Genomic DNA, 23,892 nt, shown 5'->3' with positions numbered 1-23,892 from the left:
GCATGTACAGTATAAATGCTACGAGCGTGTGTACAGCATGAATGCTACCAGCGTGTGAACAGTGTAAATGCTACGTGCGTATGAACAGTATAAATGCTACGAGCGTATGTACAGTATAAATGCTACGAGCATATGTACAGTATAAATGCTACGAGCATATGTAGAGTATAAATGCTACGAGCATATGTACAGTATAAATGCTACGAGCGTATGTACAGGATGAATGCTACGAGCGTATGTACAGGATGAATGCTACGAGCATATGTACAGTATAAATGCTACAGGCGTATGTACAATATAAATGCTAGTAGTGTATGTACGGTATAAATGCTACAAGCGTATGTACAGGATGAATGCTGAGCGTATTTACAGTATAAATGCTACGGGCGTATGTACAGTATAAATGCTACGAGCGTATGTACAGTATAAATGCTACGAGCATATGTAGAGTATAAATGCTACGAGCATATGTACAGTATAAATGCTACGAGCGTATGTACAGGATGAATGCTACGAGCGTATGTACAGGATGAATGCTACGAGCATATGTACAGTATAAATGCTACAGGCGTATGTACAATATAAATGCTAGTAGCGTATGTACGGTATAAATGCTACAAGCCTATGTACAGGATGAATGCTGAGCGTATGTACAGTATAAATGCTACGGGCGTATGTACAGTATAAATGCTACGAGCGTATGTACAGTATAAATGCTACGAGCATATGTACAGTATAAATGCTACGAGCGTATGTACAGGAAGAATGCTACGAGCAAATGTACAGTATAAATGCTACGGGCGTATGTACAATATAAATGCTAGGAGCGTATGTACGGTATAAATGCTACAAGCGTATGTACAGGATGAATGCTGTGCGTATGTACAGTATAAATGCTACGTGCGTAAGTACAGTATAAATGCTACGAGCGTATGTACAGTATAAATGCTACGAGCGTATGTACAGGAAGAATGCTGCGAGCATATGTACAGTATAAATGCTACGGGCGTATGTACAATATAAATGCTAGGAGCGTATGTACGGTATAAATGCTACGAGCGTATGTACAGGATTAATGCTGAGCGTATGTACAGTATAAATGCTACGGGCGTATGTACAGTATAAATGCTGTGTGATATGGTGATATATATTATATTATGGTGTGATATGGTGATATATGATATATCATGGTGTGATAAGGTGATATATGTTATATTATGTTGTGATATGGTGATATATATTATATCATAGTGTGATATGGTGATATATATTATATTATGGTGTGATATGGTGATATATATTATATTATGGTGTGATATGGTAATATATGTTATATTATAGTGTGATATGGTGATATATATTATATCATAGTGTGATATGGTGATATATATTATATTATGGTGTGATATGGTGATATATATTATATTATGGTGTGATATGGTGATATATGTTATATTATAGTGTGATATGGTGATATATATTATATCATAGTGTGATATGGGGATATATATTATGTTATGGTGTGATATGGTGATATATATTATATTATGGTGTGATATGGTGATATATGTTATATTATGGTGTGATATGGTGATATATGTTATATAATGGTGTGATATGGTGATATATATTATGTTATGGTGTGATATGGTAATATATATTATATCATAGTGTGATATGGTGATATGATATATTATGGTGTGATATGCTGATATATGTTATATTATGGTGTGATATGGTGATATATGTTATATAATGGTGTGATATGGTGATATATATTATGTTATGGTGTGATATGGTAATATATATTATATCATAGTGTGATATGGTGATATGATATATTATGGTGTGATATGGGGATATATATTATGTTATGGTGTGATATGGTAATATATATTATATCATAGTGTAATATGGTGATATGATATATTATGGTGTGATATGGTGATATATGTTATATTATGGTGTGATATGGTTCTATATGTTATATCATGGTGTGATATGGTGATATATGTTATATCATGGTGTGATATGGTGATATATGTTATATCATGGCGTGATATGGTGATATATATTATATCATGGTGTGATATGGTTATATATGTTATATTATGGTGTGATATGGTTATATATGTTATATTATGGTGTGATATGGTGATATATATTATATTATGGTGTGATATGGTGATATATATTATATTATGGTGTGATATGTTATATTATAGTGTGATATGGTGATATATGTTATATCATAGTGTGATATGGTGCTATATGTTATTTTATGGTGTGATATGGTGATATATATTATGTTATGGTGTGATATGGTAATATATATTATATCATAGTGTGATATGGTGATATGATATATTATGGTGTGATATGGTGATATATGTTATATTATGGTGTGATATGGTGATATATATTATATCATAGTGTGATATGGTGATATGATATATATTATGGTGTGATATGGTGATATATGTTATATTATGGTGTGATATGGTGATATATGTTATATAATGGTGTGATATGGTGATATATATTATGTTATGGTGTGATATGGTAATATATATTATATCATAGTGTGATATGGTGATATGATATATTATGGTGTGATATGCTGATATATGTTATATTATGGTGTGATATGGTGATATATGTTATATAATGGTGTGATATGGTGATATATATTATGTTATGGTGTGATATGGTAATATATATTATATCATAGTGTGATATGGTGATATGATATATTATGGTGTGATATGGGGATATATATTATGTTATGGTGTGATATGGTAATATATATTATATCATAGTGTAATATGATGATATGATATATTATGGTGTGATATGGTGATATATGTTATATTATGGTGTGATATGGTTCTATATGTTATATCATGGTGTGATATGGTGATATATGTTATATCATGGTGTGATATGGTGATATATGTTATATCATGGCGTGATATGGTGATATATATTATATCATGGTGTGATATGGTTATATATGTTATATTATGGTGTGATATGGTTATATATGTTATATTATGGTGTGATATGGTGATATATATTATATTATGGTGTGATATGGTGATATATATTATATTATGGTGTGATATGTTATATTATAGTGTGATATGGTGATATATGTTATATCATAGTGTGATATGGTGCTATATGTTATTTTATGGTGTGATATGGTGATATATATTATGTTATGGTGTGATATGGTAATATATATTATATCATAGTGTGATATGGTGATATGATATATTATGGTGTGATATGGTGATATATGTTATATTATGGTGTGATATGGTGATATATATTATATCATAGTGTGATATGGTGATATGATATATTATGGTGTGATATGGGGATATATATTATGTTATGGTGTGATATGGTAATATATATTATATCATAGTGTAATATGGTGATATGATATATTATGGTGTGATATGGTGATATATGTTATATTATGGTGTGATATGGTGATATATATTATATCATAGTGTGATATGGTGATATGATATATTATGGTGTGATATGGTGATATATGTTATATTATGGTGTGATATGGTGATATATGTTATATAATGGTGTGATATGGTGATATATATTATGTTATGGTGTGATATGGTAATATATATTATATCATAGTGTGATATGGTGATATGATATATTATGGTGTGATATGGGGATATATATTATGTTATGGTGTGATATGGTAATATATATTATATCATAGTGTGATATGGTGATATGATATATTATGGTGTGATATGGTGATATATGTTATATTATGGTGTGATATGGTTCTATATGTTATATCATGGTGTGATATGGTGATATATGTTATATCATGGTGTGATATGGTGATATATGTTATATCATGGCGTGATATGGTGATATATATTATATCATGGTGTGATATGGTTATATATGTTATATTATGGTGTGATATGGTTATATATGTTATATTATGGTGTGATATGATGATATATATTATATTATGGTGTGATATGTTATATTATGGTGTGATATGGTGATATATGTTATATCATAGTGTGATATGGTGCTATATGTTATTTTATGGTGTGATATGGTCATATATATTATATTATGGTGTGATATGGTGATATATGTTATATTATGGTGGGATATGGTGATATATATTATATTATGGTGTGATATGGTGATATATGTTATATCATGGTGTGATATGGTGATATATGTTATATCATGGCGTGATATGGTGATATATATTATATCATGGTGTGATAAGGTTATATATGTTATATTATAGTGTGATATGGTGATATATGTTATATTATAGTGTGATATGGTGATATATGTTATATCATGGTGTTGTTATATCATGGTGTGATATGGTGATATATGTTATATCATGGTGTGATATGGTGATATATGTTATATCATGGTGTGATATGGTTCTATATGTTATATCATGACGAGATATGGTGATATATATATATATATATTATTTCATGGTGTGATATGGTGATATATGTTTTATTATGGTGTGATATGGTTATATATGTTATATTATGGTGTGATATGGTGATATATGTTATATCATGGTGTGATATGGTGATATATATTATTTCATGGTTTGATATGGTGATATATGTTATATTATGGTGTGATATGGTGATATATGTTATATTATGGTGTGATATATGTTATATTATGGTGTGATATGGTGACTATTATATTATATCATGGTGTGATATGGTTGTATATGTTATATCTTGATGAGATATGGTGATATATATTATTTTATGGTGTGATATATGTGATATTATGGTGTGATATGGTGATATATGTTATATTATAGTGTGATATGGTGATATATGTGATATTATGGTGTGATATGGTGATATATGTTATATTATGGTGTGATATGGTGATATATGTTATATTATGGTGAGATATGTTATATTATGGTGTTATATGGTGATATGTTATATTATGATGTGACATGGTGCTATATGTTATATAATGGTGTGATAATGTGCTATATGTGATATAATAGTGTGATATGGTGATATATGTTACATCATAGTGTGATATGGTGATATATATTATATTATGGTGTGATATGGTGATATATGTTATATCATGGTGTGATATGGTGATATATGTTATTTTATGGTGTGATATGATGATATATGTTATATCATGGTGTGATATGGTGATATATGTTATTTCATGGTGTGATATGGTGATATGTTATATTATGGTGTGATATATGTTATATCATAGTGTGATATGGTGATATATGTTATTTTATGGTGTTACATGGTGCTATATGTTATATCATGGTGTGATATGGTGATATATGTTATTTTATGGTGTGATATGGTGATATATGTTATTTTATGGTGTGATATGGTGATATATGTTATATCATGGTGTGATATGGTGATATATATTATATTATGGTGTGATATGGTGATATATATTATATCATCGTGTGATATGGTGATATATGTTATTTTATGGTGTGATATGGTCATTTATATTATGGTGTGATATGGTGATATATATTATATTATGGTGTGATATGGTGCTATATGTTATATCATGGTGTGATATGGTGATATATGTTATATTATGGTGTGATATGGTGATATATATTATTTCATGGTGTGATATATGTTATATCATGGTGTGATATGGTGCTATATGTTATATCATGGTGTGATATGGTGATATATGTTATATTATGGTGTGATATGGTGATATATATTATTTCATGGTGTGATATATGTTATATCATGGTGTGATATGGTGCTATATGTTATATCATGGTGTGATATGTGTTATATTATAGTGTGATATGGTGATATGTGTTATATCATGGTGTGATATGGTGATATATGTTATTTTATGGTGTGATATGGTGCTATATGTTATATCATGGTGTGATATGGTGATTTATGTTATTTTATGGTGTGATATGGTGATTTATGTTATTTTATGGTGTGATATGGTGATATATGTTATATTATGGTGTGATATGGTGCTATATGTTATATCATGGTGTGATATGGTGATATATGTTATATTATGGTGTGATATGGTGATTTATGTTATTTTATGGTGTGATATGGTGATTTATGTTATTTTATGGTACGATATGGTGCTATATATCATATCATATGGTGGAGAGCAGAAGTAGTGAGAGGCTGCGGCGGCCATTATCCTCTTACGGTGTAATACACAGAACGCTTCCTCCCGCTGTGATGACTTCTCCATATAACAGCTGGGAGGCCGTACAGTAACAGGGCGAGACGTGTGTACAGGAGACCCCCCCCCCATCTGAACATCTGGCGATGTTATTTACTGGCTGCAGACCCCCATAGTCCTCCCATCCCCAGTCATTCAAATAGAAGATGTGGATCAGAGGGTTTACTATAAAATAAGGACCTGTTCTGTATATAGCGCCAACATACCCCACAGCGCAGTACAGAGCTCGTTATCATTTACATTACTTCCTGACCCCATCAGGATGGTTAAAAATCCATAGAGGTGTCACCCCTGGTCAGATTCGAGCACTGAGCCATCATACAGTGCTAAACACTGAGCCCCCACACTGCTAACCACTGAGCCCCCACACTGCTAACCACTGAGCCCCCACACTGCTAACCACTGAGCCCCCACACTGCTAACCACTGAGCCCTCACATACTGCTAATAACTGAGCCCCCACATACTGCTAATAACTGAGCCCCCACATACTGCTAATAACTGAGCCCCCACATACTGCTAACCACTGAGCCCCCACACTGCTAACCACTGAGCAACTATACTGCTAACCACTGAGTCACTATATACTGCTAACCACTGAGCCCCCACGTACTGCTAACAACTGAGCCCCCACACTGCTAACCACGGAGCCCCCACACTGCTAACCACTGAGCCCCCACATACTGCTAACCACTGAGCCCCTACATACTGCTAACCACTGAGCCCCCACATACTGCTAACAACTGAGCCCCCACACTGCTAACCACGGAGCCCCCACACTGCTAACCACTGAGCCCCCACACTGCTAACCACGGAGCCCCCACACTGCTAACCACTGAGCCCCCACACTGCTAACCACGGAGCCCCCACACTGCTAACCACTGAGCCCCCACATACTGCTAACCACTTAGCCCCCACACTGCTAACCACTGAGCAACTATACTGCTAACCACTGAGCCGCTATATACTGCTAACCACTGAGCCCCCACATACTGCTAACCACTGAGCCCCCACATACTGCTAACAACTGAGCCCCCACACTGCTAACCCCTGAGCCACTATATACTGCTAACCACTGAGCCACTATATACTGCTAACAACTGAGCCCCGACACTGCTAACCACTGAGCCCCCACACTGCTAACCACTGAGCCCCCAAACTGCTAACCACTGAGCCCCCACATATTGCTAACCACTGAGCCCACACTGCTAACCACTGAGCCACTATATACTGCTAACCACTGAGCCCCCACACTGCTAACCACTGACCGGCTATATACTGCTAACCACTGAGCCCCCACATACTGCTAACCACTGAGCCCCCACATACTGCTAATAACTGAGCCCCCACACTGCTAACCACTGAGACACTATATACTGCTAACCACTGAGCCCCCACACTGCTAACCACTGAGCAACTATACTGCTAACCACTGAGTCACTATATACGGCTAACCACTGAGCCCCCACACTGCTAACCACTGAGCAACTATACTGCTAACCACTGAGCCACTATATACTGCTAACCACTGAGCAACTATACTGCTAACCACTGAGCCACTATATACTGCTAACCACTGAGTCACTATATACTGCTAACCACTGAGCCCCCACATACTGCTAACCACTGAGCAACTATACTGCTAACCACTGAGTCACTATATACTGCTAACCACTGAGCCCCCACACTGCTAACCACGGAGCCCCCACACTGCTAACCACGGAGCCCCCACATACTGCTAACCACTGAGCCCCCACATACTGCTAACCACTGAGCCCCCACATACTGCTAACAACTGAGCCCCCACACTGCTAACCACGGAGCCCCACACTGCTAACCACTGAGCCCCCACATACTGCTAACCACTTATCCCCCACACTGCTAACCACTGAGCAACTATACTGCTAACCACTGAGCCGCTATATAATGCTAACCACTGAGCCCCCACATACTGCTAACCACTGAGCCCCCACATACTGCTAACCACTGAGCAACTATACTGCTAACCACTGAGCCCCCACATACTGCTAACCACTGAGCCCCCACATACTGCTAACCACTGAGCCCCCACATACTGCTAACAACTGAGCCCCCACACTGCTAACCACTGAGCCCCCACACTGCTAACCACTGAGCCCCCACATACTGCTAACCACTTATCCCCCACACTGCTAACCACTGAGCAACTATACTGCTAACCACTGAGCCGCTATATACTGCTAACCACTGAGCCCCCACATACTGCTAACCACTGAGCCCCCACATACTGCTAACCACTGAGCAACTATACTGCTAACCACTGAGCCCCCACATACTGCTAACCACTGAGCCCCCACATACTGCTAACCACTGAGCCCCCACATACTGCTAACCACTGAGCCCCCACATACTGCTAACAACTGAGCCCCCACACTGCTAACCACGGAGCCCCCACACTGCTAACCACTGAGCCCCCACATACTGCTAACCACTTATCCCCCACACTGCTAACCACTGAGCAACTATACTGCTAACCACTGAGCCGCTATATACTGCTAACCACTGAGCCCCCACATACTGCTAACCACTGAGCCCCCACATACTGCTAACCACTGAGCAACTATACTGCTAACCACTGAGCCCCCACATACTGCTAACAACTGAGCCCCCACACTGCTAACCACTGAGCCCCCACATACTGGTAACCACTGAGCCACTATATACTGCTAACCACTGAGTCACTATATACTGCTAACCACTGAGCCACTATATACTGCTAACAACTGAGCCCCCACACTGCTAACCACTGAGCCCCCACATACTGCTAACCACTGAGCCACTATACTGCTAACCACTGAGCCACTATATACTGCTAACCACTGAGCCCCCACACTGCTAACCACTGAGCAACTATACTGCTAACCACTGAGCCACTATATACTGCTAACCACTGAGCAACTATACTGCTAACCACTGAGCCACTATATACTGCTAACCACTGAGCAACTATACTGCTAACCACTGAGCCCCCACATACTGCTAACCACTGAGCAACTATACTGCTAACCACTGAGCAACTATACTGCTAACCACTGAGCCCCCACATACTGATAACCACTGAGCCCCCACACTGCTAACCACTGAGCAACTATACTGCTAACCACTGAGCCGCTATATACTGCTAACCACTGAGCCACTATATACTGCTAACCACTGAATACTGCTAACCACTGAGCAACTATACTGCTAACCACTGAGCCGCTATATACTGCTAACCACTGAGCCCCTCATACTGCTAACTGCTGAGCCACTATATACTGCTAACCACTGAGCCACTATACTGCTAACCACTGAGCAACTATATACTGCTAACCACTGAGCCCCCACATACTGCTAACCACTGAGCAACTATATACTGCTAACCACTGAGCCCCCACATACTGCTAACCACTGAGCAACTATATACTGCTAACCACTGAGCCACTATATACTGCTAACCACTGAGCAACTATATACTGCTAACCACTGAGCCGCTATATACTGCTAACCACTGAGCAACTATACTGCTAACCACTGAGCCACTATATACTGCTAACCACTGAGCCACTATATACTGCTAACCACTGAGCAACTATATACTGCTAACCACTGAGCCGCTATATACTGCTAACCACTGAACAACTATACTGCTAACCACTGAGCCGCTATATACTGCTAACCACTGAGCCGCTATATACTGCTAACCACTGAGCCCCCACATACTGCTAACCACTGAGCAACTATATACTGCTAACCACTGAGCCACTATATACTGCTAACCACTGAGCAACTATATACTGCTAACCACTGAGCCGCTATATACTGCTAACCACTGAGCAACTATACTGCTAACCACTGAGCCGCTATATACTGCTAACCACTGAGCCGCTATATACTGCTAACCACTGAGCCGCTACATACTGCTAACCACTGAGCCCCTCATACTGCTCACCGCTGAGCCGCTATATACTGCTAACCACTGAGCCGCTATATACTGCTAACCACTGAGCCGCTATATACTGCTAACCACTGAGCCGCTATATACTGATAACCACTGACCAACTATACTGCTAACCACTGAGCCACTATATACTGCTAACCACTGAGCCACTATATACTGCTAACCACTGAGCAACTATATACTGCTAACCACTGAGCCGCTATATACTGCTAACCACTGAGCAACTATACTGCTAACCACTGAGCCGCTATATACTGCTAACCACTGAGCCGCTATATACTGCTAACCACTGAGCCGCTACATACTGCTAACCACTGAGCCCCTCATACTGCTCACCGCTGAGCCGCTATATACTGCTAACCACTGAGCCGCTATATACTGCTAACCACTGAGCCGCTATATACTGATAACCACTGAGCAACTATACTGCTAACCACTGAGCCGCTATATACTGCTAACCACTGAGCCGCTATATACTGATAACCACTGAGCAACTATATACTGCTAACCACTGAGCCCCTCATACTGCTAACCACTGAGCCACTATATACTGCTAACCACTGAGCCCCTCATACTGCTAACCACTGAACCCCCACATACTGCTAACCACTGAACCCCCACACTTCTAACAACTGAGTCACTATATACTGATGACCACTGAGCCACTATATACTGCTAACCACTGAGCCACTATATACTGATAACCACTGAGCCCCCACACTGCTAACCACTGAGCCACTATATACTGCTAACCACTGAGCCGCTATATACTGCTAACCACTGAGCCCCCACATACTGCTAACCACTGAGCCACTATATACTAATAACCACTGAGCCGCTATATACTGCTAACCACTGAGCCGCTATATACTGCTAACCACTGAACCCCCACACTTCTAACAACTGAGTCACTATATACTGATGACCACTGAGCCACTATATACTGATGACCACTGAGCCCCCACAGGGTATACTGGGGATGCAGGGTATTATAGGGGTGTAGTGTATATTGGGGGTACAGGAAATATTGGGACACTGGAGTTAGTTCTGTTAGTCTTTCAGTGATCTGAAGTGAAGTAGTGCTGTGCTGGGCTCTGCTGTGCTGGGCTCTGCTGTGCTGGGCTCTGCTGGGCTGTGTTGTGCTCTGCTGTGCTGCACTGGGCTCTGCTGCACTGCGCTGGGCTCTGCTGTGCTGGGCTCTGCTGTGCTGCGCTGGGCTCTGCTGTGCTGCGCTGGGCTCTGCTGTGCTGCGCTGGGCTCTGCTCTGCTGTGTTGTGCTCTGCTGTGCTGCGCTGGGCTCTGCTGTGCTGCGCTGGGCTCTGCTCTGCTGTGTTGTGCTCTGCTGTGCTGCGCTGGGCTCTGCTGTGCTGTGTTGTGCTCTGCTGTGCTGGGCTCTGCTGTTCTGTACTGGGCTCTGCTGTGCTGTGCTGTGCTCTGTGTGCTGGACTCTGCTGTGCTGTGTTGTGCTCTGCTGTGCTCTGTTGTGCTGTGCTGCGCTGTGCTCTGTTGTGCTGTGCTGTGCTGCGCTGGACTCTGCTGTGCTCTGCTGTGCTGCGCTGGGCTCTGCTCATTCTCCGGCTGCTTCTCTGTGTAAATGTTTTGGAAAATAGTTTCTTGGAATCCAAAAAGACTTTAAATAAAGTGTTAAGGCTCCGCCCCCCCCAGCCTGAGGCTCCTCCTTCTATAACGGCCTCATCTCCACACTGCACAGTACTACTTCTTATTCTGTATATATGGACACTGCACAGTACCACTTATTATTCTGTATATATGGACACTGCACAGTAGTTCTTATTCTGTATATATGGACACTGCACAGTACTACTTCTTATTCTGTATATATGGACACTGCACAGTACTACTTCTTATTCTGTATATATGGACACTGCACAGTACTACTTCTTATTCTGTATATATGGACACTGCACAGTACTACTTCTTATCCTGTATATATGGACACTGCACAGTATTACTTCCTATCCTGTATATATGTACACTGCACAGTACTACTTCTTATTCTGTATATATGGACACTGCACAGTAGTTCTTATTCTGTATATATGGACACTGCACAGTACTACTTCTTATTCTGTATATATGGACACTGCACAGTACCACTTCTTATTCTGTATATATGGACACTGCACAGTACTACTTCCTATTCTGTATATATGTACACTGCACAGTACTACTTCTTATTCTGTATATATGGACACTGCACAGTACTACTTCTTATTCTGTATATATGGACACTGCACAGTACTACTTCTTATTCTGTATATATGGACACTGCACAGTACTACTTCTTATCCTGTATATATGGACACTGCACAGTATTACTTCCTATCCTGTATATATGTACACTGCACAGTACTACTTCTTATTCTGTATATATGGACACTGCACAGTAGTTCTTATTCTGTATATATGGACACTGCACAGTACTACTTCTTATTCTGTATATATGGACACTGCACAGTACCACTTCCTATTCTGTATATATGGACACTGCACAGTACTACTTCTTATTCTGTATATATGGACACTGCACAGTACCACTTCCTATCCTGTATATATGGACACTGCTCAGTACTACTTCCTATTCTGTATATATGGACACTGCACAGTACCACTTCCTATCCTGTATATATGGACACTGCACATTACTACTTCCTATCCTGTATATATGGACACTGCTCAGTACCACTTCTTATTCTGTATATATGTACACTGCACAGTACTACTTCCTATCCTGTATATATACCTTTGTATAGTTCTGCTCTCATATCTGAAGGTTTGTTACAATGTATCAGTCTGGATCCCATATCTTGTAGTTGTTGATGATTAGTCGTGTGCAGAGCTGCAGTTTCGTTCCTCTGTGTCTTCATGCTCATGGGTTTGGTTCTCTTGCAGATGAGCAGCTTGGCACAATGTCTTAGCCGGGTGATGTGTCTTCTCGCTGTGACCGCCGTCTCTGTGTCGCTGTCTTCACATACATGGAAGGAGGAAGGTAGGTGGCCTGAGGGGTCAGTACGAAAAGTGTGGTCCCTGGAAGACCTGGTACTGGTGGGCTGGAGGATGGAGAGGATTATTCATCAGGGTCATGTTGGGCTGGAGGATGGAGAGGATTGTTCATCAGGGTCATGGTGGGCTGGAGGATGGAGAGGATTGATCATCAAGGTCATGGTGGGCTATAGGATGGAGAGGATTGATCATCAGGGTCATGTTGGGCTGGAGGATGGAGAGGATTGTTCATCAGGGTCATGGTGGGCTGGAGGATGGTGACGATTGATCATCAGGGTCATGGTGGGCTGGAGGATGGAGAGGATTGATCATCAGGGTCATGGTGGGCTGGAGGATGGAGAGGATTGTTCATCAGGGTTATGGTGGGCTGGAGGATTGTTCATCAGGGTCATGGTGAGCTGGAGGATGGAGAGGATTGTTCATCAGGGTCATGGTGGGCTGGAGGATGGAGAGGATTGTTCATCAGGGTCATGGTGGGCTGGAGGATGGAGAGGATTGTTAATCAGGGTCATGTTGGGCTGGAGGATGGAGAGGATTGTTCATCAGGGTCATGGTGGGCTGGAGGATGGAGAGGATTGTTCATCAGGGTCATGGTGGGCTGGAGGATGGAGAGGATTGATCATCAGGGTCATGGTGGGCTGGAGGATGGAGAGGATTGTTAATCAGGGTCATGTTGGGCTGGAGGATGGAGAGGATTGTTCATCAGGGTCATGGTGGGCTGGAGGATGGAGAGGATTGTTCATCAGGTAATGGTGGGCTGGAGGATGGAGAGGATTGATCATCAGGGTCATGGTGGGCTGGAGGATGGAGAGGATTGATCATCGGGGTCATGGTGGGCTGGAGAGGATTGTTCATCAGGGTCATGGTGGGCTGGAGGATGGAGAGGATTGTTCCTCAAGGTCATGGTGGGCTGGAGGATGGAGAGGATTGATCATCAGGGTCATGGTGGGCTGGAGGATGGAGAGGATTGTTCATCAGGGTCATGGTGGGCTGGAGGATGGAGAGGATTGATCATAAGGTCGTGGTGGGCTGGAGGATGGAGAGGATTGTTCATCTGGGTCATGGTGGGCTGGAGGATGGAGAGGATTGTTCATCAGGGTCATGGTGGGCTAGAGGATGGAGAGGATTGTTCATCAGGGTTATGGTGGGCTGGAGGATGGAGAGGATTGTTCATCAGGGTCATGGTAGGCTGGAGGATTGTTCATTAGGGTTATGGTGGGCTGGAGGATGGAGAGGATTGATCATCAGGGTCATGGTGGGCTGGAGGATGGAGAGGATTGTTCATCAGGGTCATGGTGGGCTGGAGGATGGAGAGGATTGTTCATCAGGGTTATGGTGGGCCGGAGGATGGAGAGGATTGTTCATCAGGGTCATGGTGGGCTGGAGGATTGTTCATTAGGGTTATGGTGGGCTGGAGGATGGAGAGGATTGTGCTCTGGGGTCAGATTCCTTGGATTGTTGTTCCCCCATAAATATAACAGGTGTCCTGTCCCGTCATCTCCTGTGTCCCCGATGGACGCTGTTCTGTGGTGACATTGGAGGCAGTCACATGACTTGTACCGCTATTTAGTCGTAGCCTCAGTCTTGATGAAGAGTTAACCCCTTCCTGTCAGTCCCCATGAGGAGCCTCATCTGCCTCTTCTTCCTCTTCCAGGTGTGGTTTATGGGAAAATTGGAGATGCGGTGACCCTGACGTGCAGCAGCAGAAGTCCCAGGTGGGTAGGAGGGTGGCATCGCCCGTATATGGTGGGTGCTCACTATGATGGCTACCGACCCCTCGTGTCTTCCTGATTCTCTATATACATGATACATGGACCACATATGACTGCTGTGAGCTGATGGTGATGACGGTGATGACGGTGATGACGGTGGTGATGATAGTGATGATGATGGTGATGATGATGATGGTGATGACGGTGATGATGGTGATGATAGTGATGATGATGGTGATGATGGTGATGATAGTGATGATGATGGAGATGATGGTGAACGATGGTGACGATGATGACGGTGATGATGGTGATGATAGTGATGATGATGGTGATGACGGTGATGATGATGATGATGGTGATGATGATGACAGTGGTGGTGATGGTGGTGATGGTGGTGATGATGGTGATGATGGAGATGATGATGATGGTGGTGATGGTGATGATGGAGATGATGACGATGATGATGGTGGTGATGATGATGACGATGGTGATGATGATGACGGTGGTGATGATGATGATGGTGGTGATGATGATGACGATGGTGGTGATGGTGATGGAGATGATGATGGTGATGATGACGACGATGGTGGTGATGGTGATGATGGTGATGATGATGATGAGGGTGGTGATGTTGATGATAATGATGAGGATGATGATGGTGATCATGATGATGATGATGATGATGAGGGTGATGATGATGAGGGTGATGGTGATGGTGATGGTGATGAAGATGGTGGTTATGATGATGGTAATGGTGGTGATGATGATGATGATGTTGGTGATGGTGATAATGACGATGGTGATGATAATGATGGTGATGATGAAGATGATGACGATGACAGTAATGGTGATGATGGAGATGATGATGATAATGATCGGGGTGTAGCTGTAGAGGTAGCAGTCGCACCAGGGCCCTGGTGACTAAGGGGGCCCCAAAGCGCATCTGCCCCATAAGGGACCAGTATTATTATGTTCATTTGGGGCATTGTTGCAGATCTTGCATCAGGGCCCAGAAGCAACGGGCTGCACCTCTGATGATGATGATGGTGATGGTGACGATGGTGATGATGATGACAGTGGTGGTGATGATGATGACGGTGATGATGATGATTGATAATGACGATGATTGTTATGATGATTAAGATGATGATGGTGATGACGATAGGGATGATGATGATGATGATGACGATGATGATGGTGATGATGACGATGATGATGGTGATGATGGTGATGATGACGGTGATGATGATGATGATTATGACCATGGTGATGATGATGATGACAATGATGATGGTGGTGATAGTGATGGTGATGACGATGGTGATGACGATGGTGATGATGGTGATGATGGTGATGACGGTGATGATGATGATGATGGTGATGACGGTGATGATGATGATGATGGTGATGATGATGATGACGGTGATGATGGTGATGACGATGGTGGTGCTGGTGATGATGATGACGATGATGATGGTGATGATGATGATGGTGGTGATGACGATGGTGATGGTGATGACAATGGTGGTGATGATGATGATGGTGGTGATGACAATGGTGGTGATGGTGATGATGATGATGATGACGATGATGATGGTGATGATGATGGTGATGATGATGATGATGATGACGATGGGGGTGATGGTGATGGTGATGACGGTGGTGATGATGATGATGACGATGGGGGTGATGGTGATGGTGATGACGGTGGTGATGATGATGATGACGATGGGGGTGATAACGATGATGATGATTTCTCTTCTTTCTTTGCAGTTCGGAGGTCCAGTGGAGGTTCAATGGATCCTCAAACATCACATGGGGAAATGTTACTAATCAGGGGGACCTGGACCTTCCGCATGTAGGACCCTCCGTGATGGGGACCTACAGCTGCAACGACTTGTCTGGGGAACTAATACAGTCCGTGCTGCTGAAGGTCGGATGTAAGTGAAGAGCGATGGGGGATTATTCTGCGGGAGGGGGGGAGGGCTGGAGACTGAGCCATAGACTGAAGAAGAAATGCTTTGGGTATTTTACTAAACTGAGATGTCTAGAAGAACTACAACTCTCAGCATGCTCCCAGGTAGTAATATTTGGCGAAAGAGTAAACATCACAGGGACAGTTACTGTAACATAAGAATGTATCAGTTATGTGGACGCCTGTCTGGTATCTGAAACATCTCCTCCGCTCCATCATCTCCTCCGCTCCATCATCCCCCTCCGCTCCATCATCTCCTCCGCTCCATCATCCCCCTCCGCTCCATCATCTCCTCCATCTCCTGCGCTCCAACATCTCCTCCGCTCCATCTCCTCCGCTCCATCATCTCCTCCGCTCCATCACCTCCGCTCCAACATCCCCTCCGCTCCAACATCTCCTCCGCTTCATCTCCTCCGCTCCATCATCTCCTCCGCTCCATCATCTCCTCCGCTCCAACATCTCCTCCGCTCCATCATCTCCTCCGCTCCATCATCTCCTCCGCTCCATCATCTCCTCCGCTCCAACATCCCCTCCGCTCCATCATCTCCTCCGCTCCAACATCTCCTCCGCTCCATCATCTCCTCCGCTCCATCATCTCCTCTGCTCCATCATCTCCTCCGCTCCATCATCTCCTCCGCTCCATCATCTCCTCCGCTCCATCATCCTCCTCCGCTCCATCATCTCCTCCGCTCCATCATCTCCTCCGCTCCATCATCCCCCTCCGCTCCATCATCCCCCTCCGCTCCATCATCCCCCTCCGCTCCATCATCCCCCTCCGCTCCATCATCCCCCTCTGCTCCATCATCCCCCTCCGCTCCATCATCCCCTCTCTTATTACAGTCATTGTCCCCTCAGCCTTAAAACTTGAGTCTTCTGCATGAATCTTTAGCATGCTTCCAAAATGTCTAAGCTTGCTCCCCGAATGCCGAGCCTGCTCCCCGAATGCCGAGCCTGCTCCCCGAATGCCGAGCCTGCTCCCCGAATGCCGAGCCTGCTCCCCGAATGCCGAGCCTGCTCCCCGAATGCCGAGCCTGCTCCCAGAATGCCGAGCCTGCTCCCCGAATGCCGAGCCTGCTCCCCGAATGCCGAGCCTGCTCCCCGAATGCCGAGCCTGCTCCCCGAATGCCGAGCCTGCTCCCCGAATGCCGAGCCTGCTCCCCGAATGCCGAGCCTGCTCCCCGAATGCCGAGCCTGCTCCCCGAATGCCGAGCCTGCTCCCCGAATGCCGAGCCTGCTCCCCGAATGACGAGCCTGCTCCCCGAATGCCGAGCCTGCTCCACGAATGACGAGCCTGCTCCCAGAATGCCGAGCCTGCTCCCCGAATGCCGAGCCTGCTCCCAGAATGCCGAGCCTGCTCCCCGAATGCCGAGCCTGCTCCCAGAATGACGAGCCTGCTCCCCGAATGCCGAGCCTGCTCCCAGAATGCCGAGCCTGCTCCCCGAATGCCGAGCCTGCTCCCCGAATGCCGAGCCTGCTCCACGAATGACGAGCCTGCTCCCAGAATGCCGAGCCTGCTCCCCGAATGCCGAGCCTGCTCCCAGAATGCCGAGCCTGCTCCCCGAATGCCGAGCCTGCTCCCAGAATGACGAGCCTGCTCCCCGAATGCCGAGCCTGCTCCCAGAATGCCGAGCCTGCTCCCAGAATGCCGAGCCTGCTCCCCGAATGCCGAGCCTGCTCCCAGAATGACGAGCCTGCTCCACGAATGCCGAGCCTGCTCCCCGAATGCCGAGCCTGCTCCCCGAATGCCGAGCCTGCTCCCCGAATGCCGAGCCTGCTCCCCGAATGACGAGCCTGCTCCCCGAATGCCGAGCCTGCTCCCCGAATGCAGAGCCTGCTCCCCGAATGACGAGCCTGCTCCCCGAATGACGAGCCTGCTCTCTGTATATTTCTTCCCGATCTCTTTGGAATGTAAACATCCGTAATTCTCGCTGTTACATTGTAACGTTTCTCCAGCTGTGCTCAGTTCTCTTCCTCCATTCATTCCTATTCTTCCCCCTCTTTCTCCAGATCCTCCGGGGATCCCGTCCGTCACCTGCAGAGCCGCAGACTATCACAACTTTTCCTGCTATTGGAACTCCAGTGTGGAGACTCTTCTGCCTTCGAGATACATCACCTCCTACAGGTGAGACCGCGCTCCGTCTGCAGATTATTGCACCGTGTACTGACTCCCTGCAGACTAGTGCACCGTTTACTGACTCCCTGCAGACTAGTGCACCGTGTACTGACTCCCTGCAGACTAGTGCACCATGTACTGACTCCCTGCAGACTAGTGCACCATGTACTGACTCCCTGCAGACTAGTGCACCGTGTACTGACTCCCTGCAGACTAGTGCACCGTTTACTGACTCCCTGCAGACTAGTGCACCATGTACTGACTCCCTGCAGACTAGTGCACCGTGTACTGACTCCCTGCAGACTAGTGCACCGTGTACTGACTCCCTGCAGACTAGTGCACCGTGTACTGACTCCCTGCAGACTATTGCACCGTGTACTGACTCCCTGCAGACTAGTGCACCGTGTACTGACTCCCTGCAGACTATTGCACCATGTACTGACTCCCTGCAGACTAGTGCACCGTTTACTGACTCCCTGCAGACTAGTGCACCATGTACTGACTCCCTGCAGACTAGTGCACCGTGTACTGACTCCCTGCAGACTAGTGCACCGTGTACTGACTCCCTGCAGACTATTGCACCGTGTACTGACTCCCTGCAGACTAGTGCACCGTGTACTGACTCCCTGCAGACTATTGCACCATGTACTGACTCCCTGCAGACTAGTGCACCGTGTACTGACTCCCTGCAGACTAGTGCACCATGTACTGACTCCCTGCAGACTAGTGCACCATGTACTGACTCCCTGCAGACTAGTGCGCCATTTACTGACTCCCTGCAGACTAGTGCACCATGTACTGACTCCCTGCAGACTAGTGCACCATGTATTGACTCCCTGCAGACTAATGCACCATGTACTGACTCCCTGCAGACTAGTGCACCATGTACGGACTCCCTGCAGACTAGTGCACCATGTACGGACTCCCTGCAGACTAGTGCACCATGTACGGACTCCCTGCAGACTAGTGCACCATGTACTTACTCCCTGCAGACTAGTGCATCGTGTACTGACTCCCTGCAGACTAGTGCACCATGTATTGACTCCCTGCAGACTAGTGCACCGTGTACTGACTCCCTGCAGACTAGTGCACCGTGTACTGACTCCCTGCAGACAAGTGCACCATGTACTTACTCCCTGCAGACTAGTGCGCCGTGTACTGACTCCCTGCAGACTAGTGCACCGTGTACTGACTCCCTGCAGACTATTGCACTGTGTACTGACTCCCTGCAGACTAGTGCACCGTGTACTGACTCCCTGCAGACTATTGCACCGTGTACTGACTCCCTGCAGACTAGTGCACCGTGTACTGACTCCCTGCAGACTAGTGCACCTTGTACTTACTCCCTGCAGACTAGTGCACCGTTTACTGACTCCCTGCAGACTAGTGCACCGTGTACTGACTCCCTGCAGACTAGTGCACCTTGTACTTACTCCCTGCAGACTAGTGCACCATGTACTGACTCCCTGCAGACTAGTGCATCGTGTACTGACTCCCTGCAGACTAGTGCACCATGTATTGACTTTCTGCAGACTAGTGCACGGTGTACTGACTCCCTGCAGACTAGTGCACCGTGTACTGACTCCCTGCAGACTAGTGCACCGTGTACTGACTCTCTGCAGACTAGTGCACCGTGTACTGACTCCCTGCAGACAAGTGCACCCTGTACTGACTCCCTGCAGACTAGTGCACCGTGTACTGACTCCCTGCAGACTAGTGCACCCTGTACTGACTCCCTGCAGACTAGTGCACCGTGTACTGACTCCCTGCAGACAAGTGCACCCTGTACTGACTCCCTGCAGACTAGTGCACCCTGTACTGACTCCCTGCAGACTAGTGCACCGTGTACTGACTCCCTTCAGACAAGTGCACCCTGTACTGACTCCCTGCAGACTAGTGCACCGTGTACTGACTCCCTGCAGACTATTGCACCGTGTACTGACTCCCTGCAGACTAGCGCACCGTGTACTGACTCCCTGCAGACTAGTGCACCGTGTACTGACTCCCTGCAGACTAGTGCACCCTGTACTGACTCCCTGCAGACTAGTGCACCGTGTACTGACTCCCTGCAGACTAGTGCACCATGTACTGACTCCCTGCAGACTAGTGCACCCTGTACTGACTCCCTGCAGACTAGTGCGCCGTGTACTGACTCCCTGCAGACTAGTGCACCATATACTGACTCCCTGCAGACTAGTGCACCATGTACTGACTCCCTGCAGACTAGTGCGCCGTGTACTGACTCCCTGCAGACTAGTGCACCATATACTGACTCCCTGCAGACTAGTGCACCATGTACTGACTCCCTGCAGACTAGTGCACCATGTCCTGACTCCCTGCAGACTAGTGCACCGTGTACTGACTCCCTGCAGCATTGTTTCCCAACCAGGGCACCTCCAGCTGTTGCAAAACTACAACTCCCAGCATGCCCGGACAGCCAAAGGCTGTCCGGGCATGCTGAGAGTTGTAGTTTTGCAACAGCTGGAGGCACCCTGGTTGGAAAACACTGGTTTATACATTGCAGACAATCTAAACAAGCAATCTAACATAAAATAGTAATAAATAAATGGATAAATAAAAACATTTAAAGGGGACCCTTCATCAAAAAACTTCCGAGATATTATAGATAAGTGTATGCAGAATAACTTTCCAATATTATGTTAGTCAAAAATATGCTTCTTTCTATTAAATTTTTTAACTATGAAAAAAAATTACCTTTAGGTGTCTCCCTACCAGTCCTCCCTACAAGCCTTTATTTTTTTTATAGATTTCAGGCTCATGCTGGAGTCCTAAATCTCAGACTGCAGCCGGGACACATACAAGCTCAGTACTGCTCCCTGCCAGTGCTGAGCTTGTCTGTGTCCCGTCTGCAGTCTCAGATTTAGGTCTCCAGCATGAGTCTGAAATCTGTAAAAAAAAATAAAAAAAAAAGTCCTGCGGCCAGGAATGGTAGGGAGACCTCTAGTGGTCATTTTTTCAAAGTGGAAAATTAAATAGAAAGAAGCATATTTTTTAATAACATGCAATTGGAAAGTTATTCTGCATACATTAATCTATAATATATCCCCAAAATTCTTTTTGATGCTATAATATATCCCCCAAAACTTTTTGATGAAAGGTACCCTTTAATTAGAGGAAACAATCAGTTGTCTTGCGTGTTATAAAAAAAAATATGCTTCTTTTTATTAAGTTTTCCACTTTGGAAATAATGACCACTAGGGGTCTCCCTACCAGTCCTCTTTTTTTTTTTTTTTTTTTTTTTTTTTTAGAGATTTCAGACTCATGCCGGAGTCCTAAATCTCAGACTGCAGCCGGGACACAGACAAGCTCAGCACTGCTCCCTTCCAGGGAGCAGTGCTGAGCTTGTCTGTGTCCCGGCTGCAGTCTGAGATTTAGGACTCCAGCATGAGTCTGAAATCTGTTTAAAAAAAGAAAAGGCTGGTGGCCAGGACTGGTAGGGAGACCCCTAGTGGTAATTTTTTTAAAGTGGAAAATTAAATAGAAAGCATATTTTTTTTTAATAACATGCTATTGGAAAGTTATTCTGCATAAATTAATCTGTAATATATCAAAAAGTTTTTTGTTTTTTTTAATGAAAGGTCCCCTTTAAAGGGACAGTGCCCATTAATTAATTCCATAATGGAGCAGAGCTGCAGTGTAAAGCATGGGAAAGGACAAGGTATCAGCAAGGCCTGGCAGTGGGCACCACCGCGCAGGTGCCAGGATATTGGAGGATTACTTGGTGCAGGTGTGAAGGGCAGCGAGGGATTAATGTTTAGTGGCTGGAGCGGCGCGGGGCCCGCAGGGTCATCATTCTAGTGGTTACATGTGGACGTCCTCACCCTGCACACAACGCTCCCCCTGTGCTGCACACTGACTCCATTCAGACCCTCTGGCAGCGGGGTCCTTATCGCTGTCGCTGCTGGCAGGTCCAGGAAGGAAGACGGGAGGAGGGGGCCGCGCTGCACTGAGGAGACTCATTGAAATGTTCTGTACCAGCCCCCCCACCCTTGGGCTCTGCTCTAATTATAGGGGGGGGGGGGTTAGGGATCGGCAGCTGAGAGCTCGTATTGTAGTAGAGATAGCAAAACACGTGGACGCAAGAGCTGACAGTCTAGAAACCAATCCGGGGGATGGAGTCCGACACATTTATTTGTTTTGTCTCAATTTGATACATTCATTTAAAGGGGTATAATTCTCATCAGAACATCATTCCCGACATGTTTCCCCCCCCCCCCTATAACGGTGGGGTTCATCAGGGGACACAAGACAGTTTTACAGAAAAGTAATCATTCAGGTTGAAGGGGTACTCCGGGGGAAAACATTTTTTGTTTAAATCAACTGGTGCCAGAAAGTTAAACAGATTTGTAAATTACTTCTATTAAAAAAAATCTTAATCCTTCCAGTACTTATTAGCTGCTGAATACTACAGAGGAAATTCTTTTCTTTTTTGAACACAGAGTTCTCTGCTGACATCACGAGCACAGTGCTCTCTGCTGACACCTCTGTCCATCTTAAGAACTGTCCAGAGTAGGAGAAAATCCCCATAGAAAACATACGCTGCTCTGGACAGTTCCTAAAATGGACAGAGATGTCAGCAGAGAGCACTGTGTTCGTGATGTCAGCAGAGAGCTCTGTGTTCAAAAAAAGGAAAGAATTTTCAGCAGCTAATAAGTACTGGAAGGATTAAGATTTTTTAATAGACGTAATTTACAAATCTGTTTAACTTTCTGGCGCCAGTTGATTTAAAAAAAAAAAAAAAAAGCTTTCCACCGTACTGTAAAGCTGTCTTGTGTCCCCTGATGAAC

General features: G+C 44.6%; 1 protein-coding gene across 2 annotated transcripts in view; it reads left to right on the top strand.

Moving 5' to 3' along the window:
* Positions 1–23,892, top strand: part of IL11RA (interleukin 11 receptor subunit alpha) — a 136,475-nt gene that overhangs the window by 67,119 nt on the left and 45,464 nt on the right. For both annotated transcript variants that reach the window (XM_056551474.1, XM_056551473.1), the window contains exons 2-5: positions 13,174–13,270; positions 14,939–14,999; positions 16,770–16,936; positions 18,979–19,093. In XM_056551474.1, the coding sequence (XP_056407449.1) occupies positions 13,174–13,270; positions 14,939–14,999; positions 16,770–16,936; positions 18,979–19,093 (440 nt within the window). The remainder of the gene's footprint in view (positions 1–13,173; positions 13,271–14,938; positions 15,000–16,769; positions 16,937–18,978; positions 19,094–23,892) is intronic.

This window comes from Hyla sarda, chromosome 1 (genome assembly GCF_029499605.1).
Source record: "Hyla sarda isolate aHylSar1 chromosome 1, aHylSar1.hap1, whole genome shotgun sequence".
NCBI lineage: Eukaryota > Metazoa > Chordata > Amphibia > Anura > Hylidae > Hyla > Hyla sarda.
Note: the sequence above shows the minus strand (reverse complement) of the source record. Positions and strands in the feature narration are given on the sequence as shown.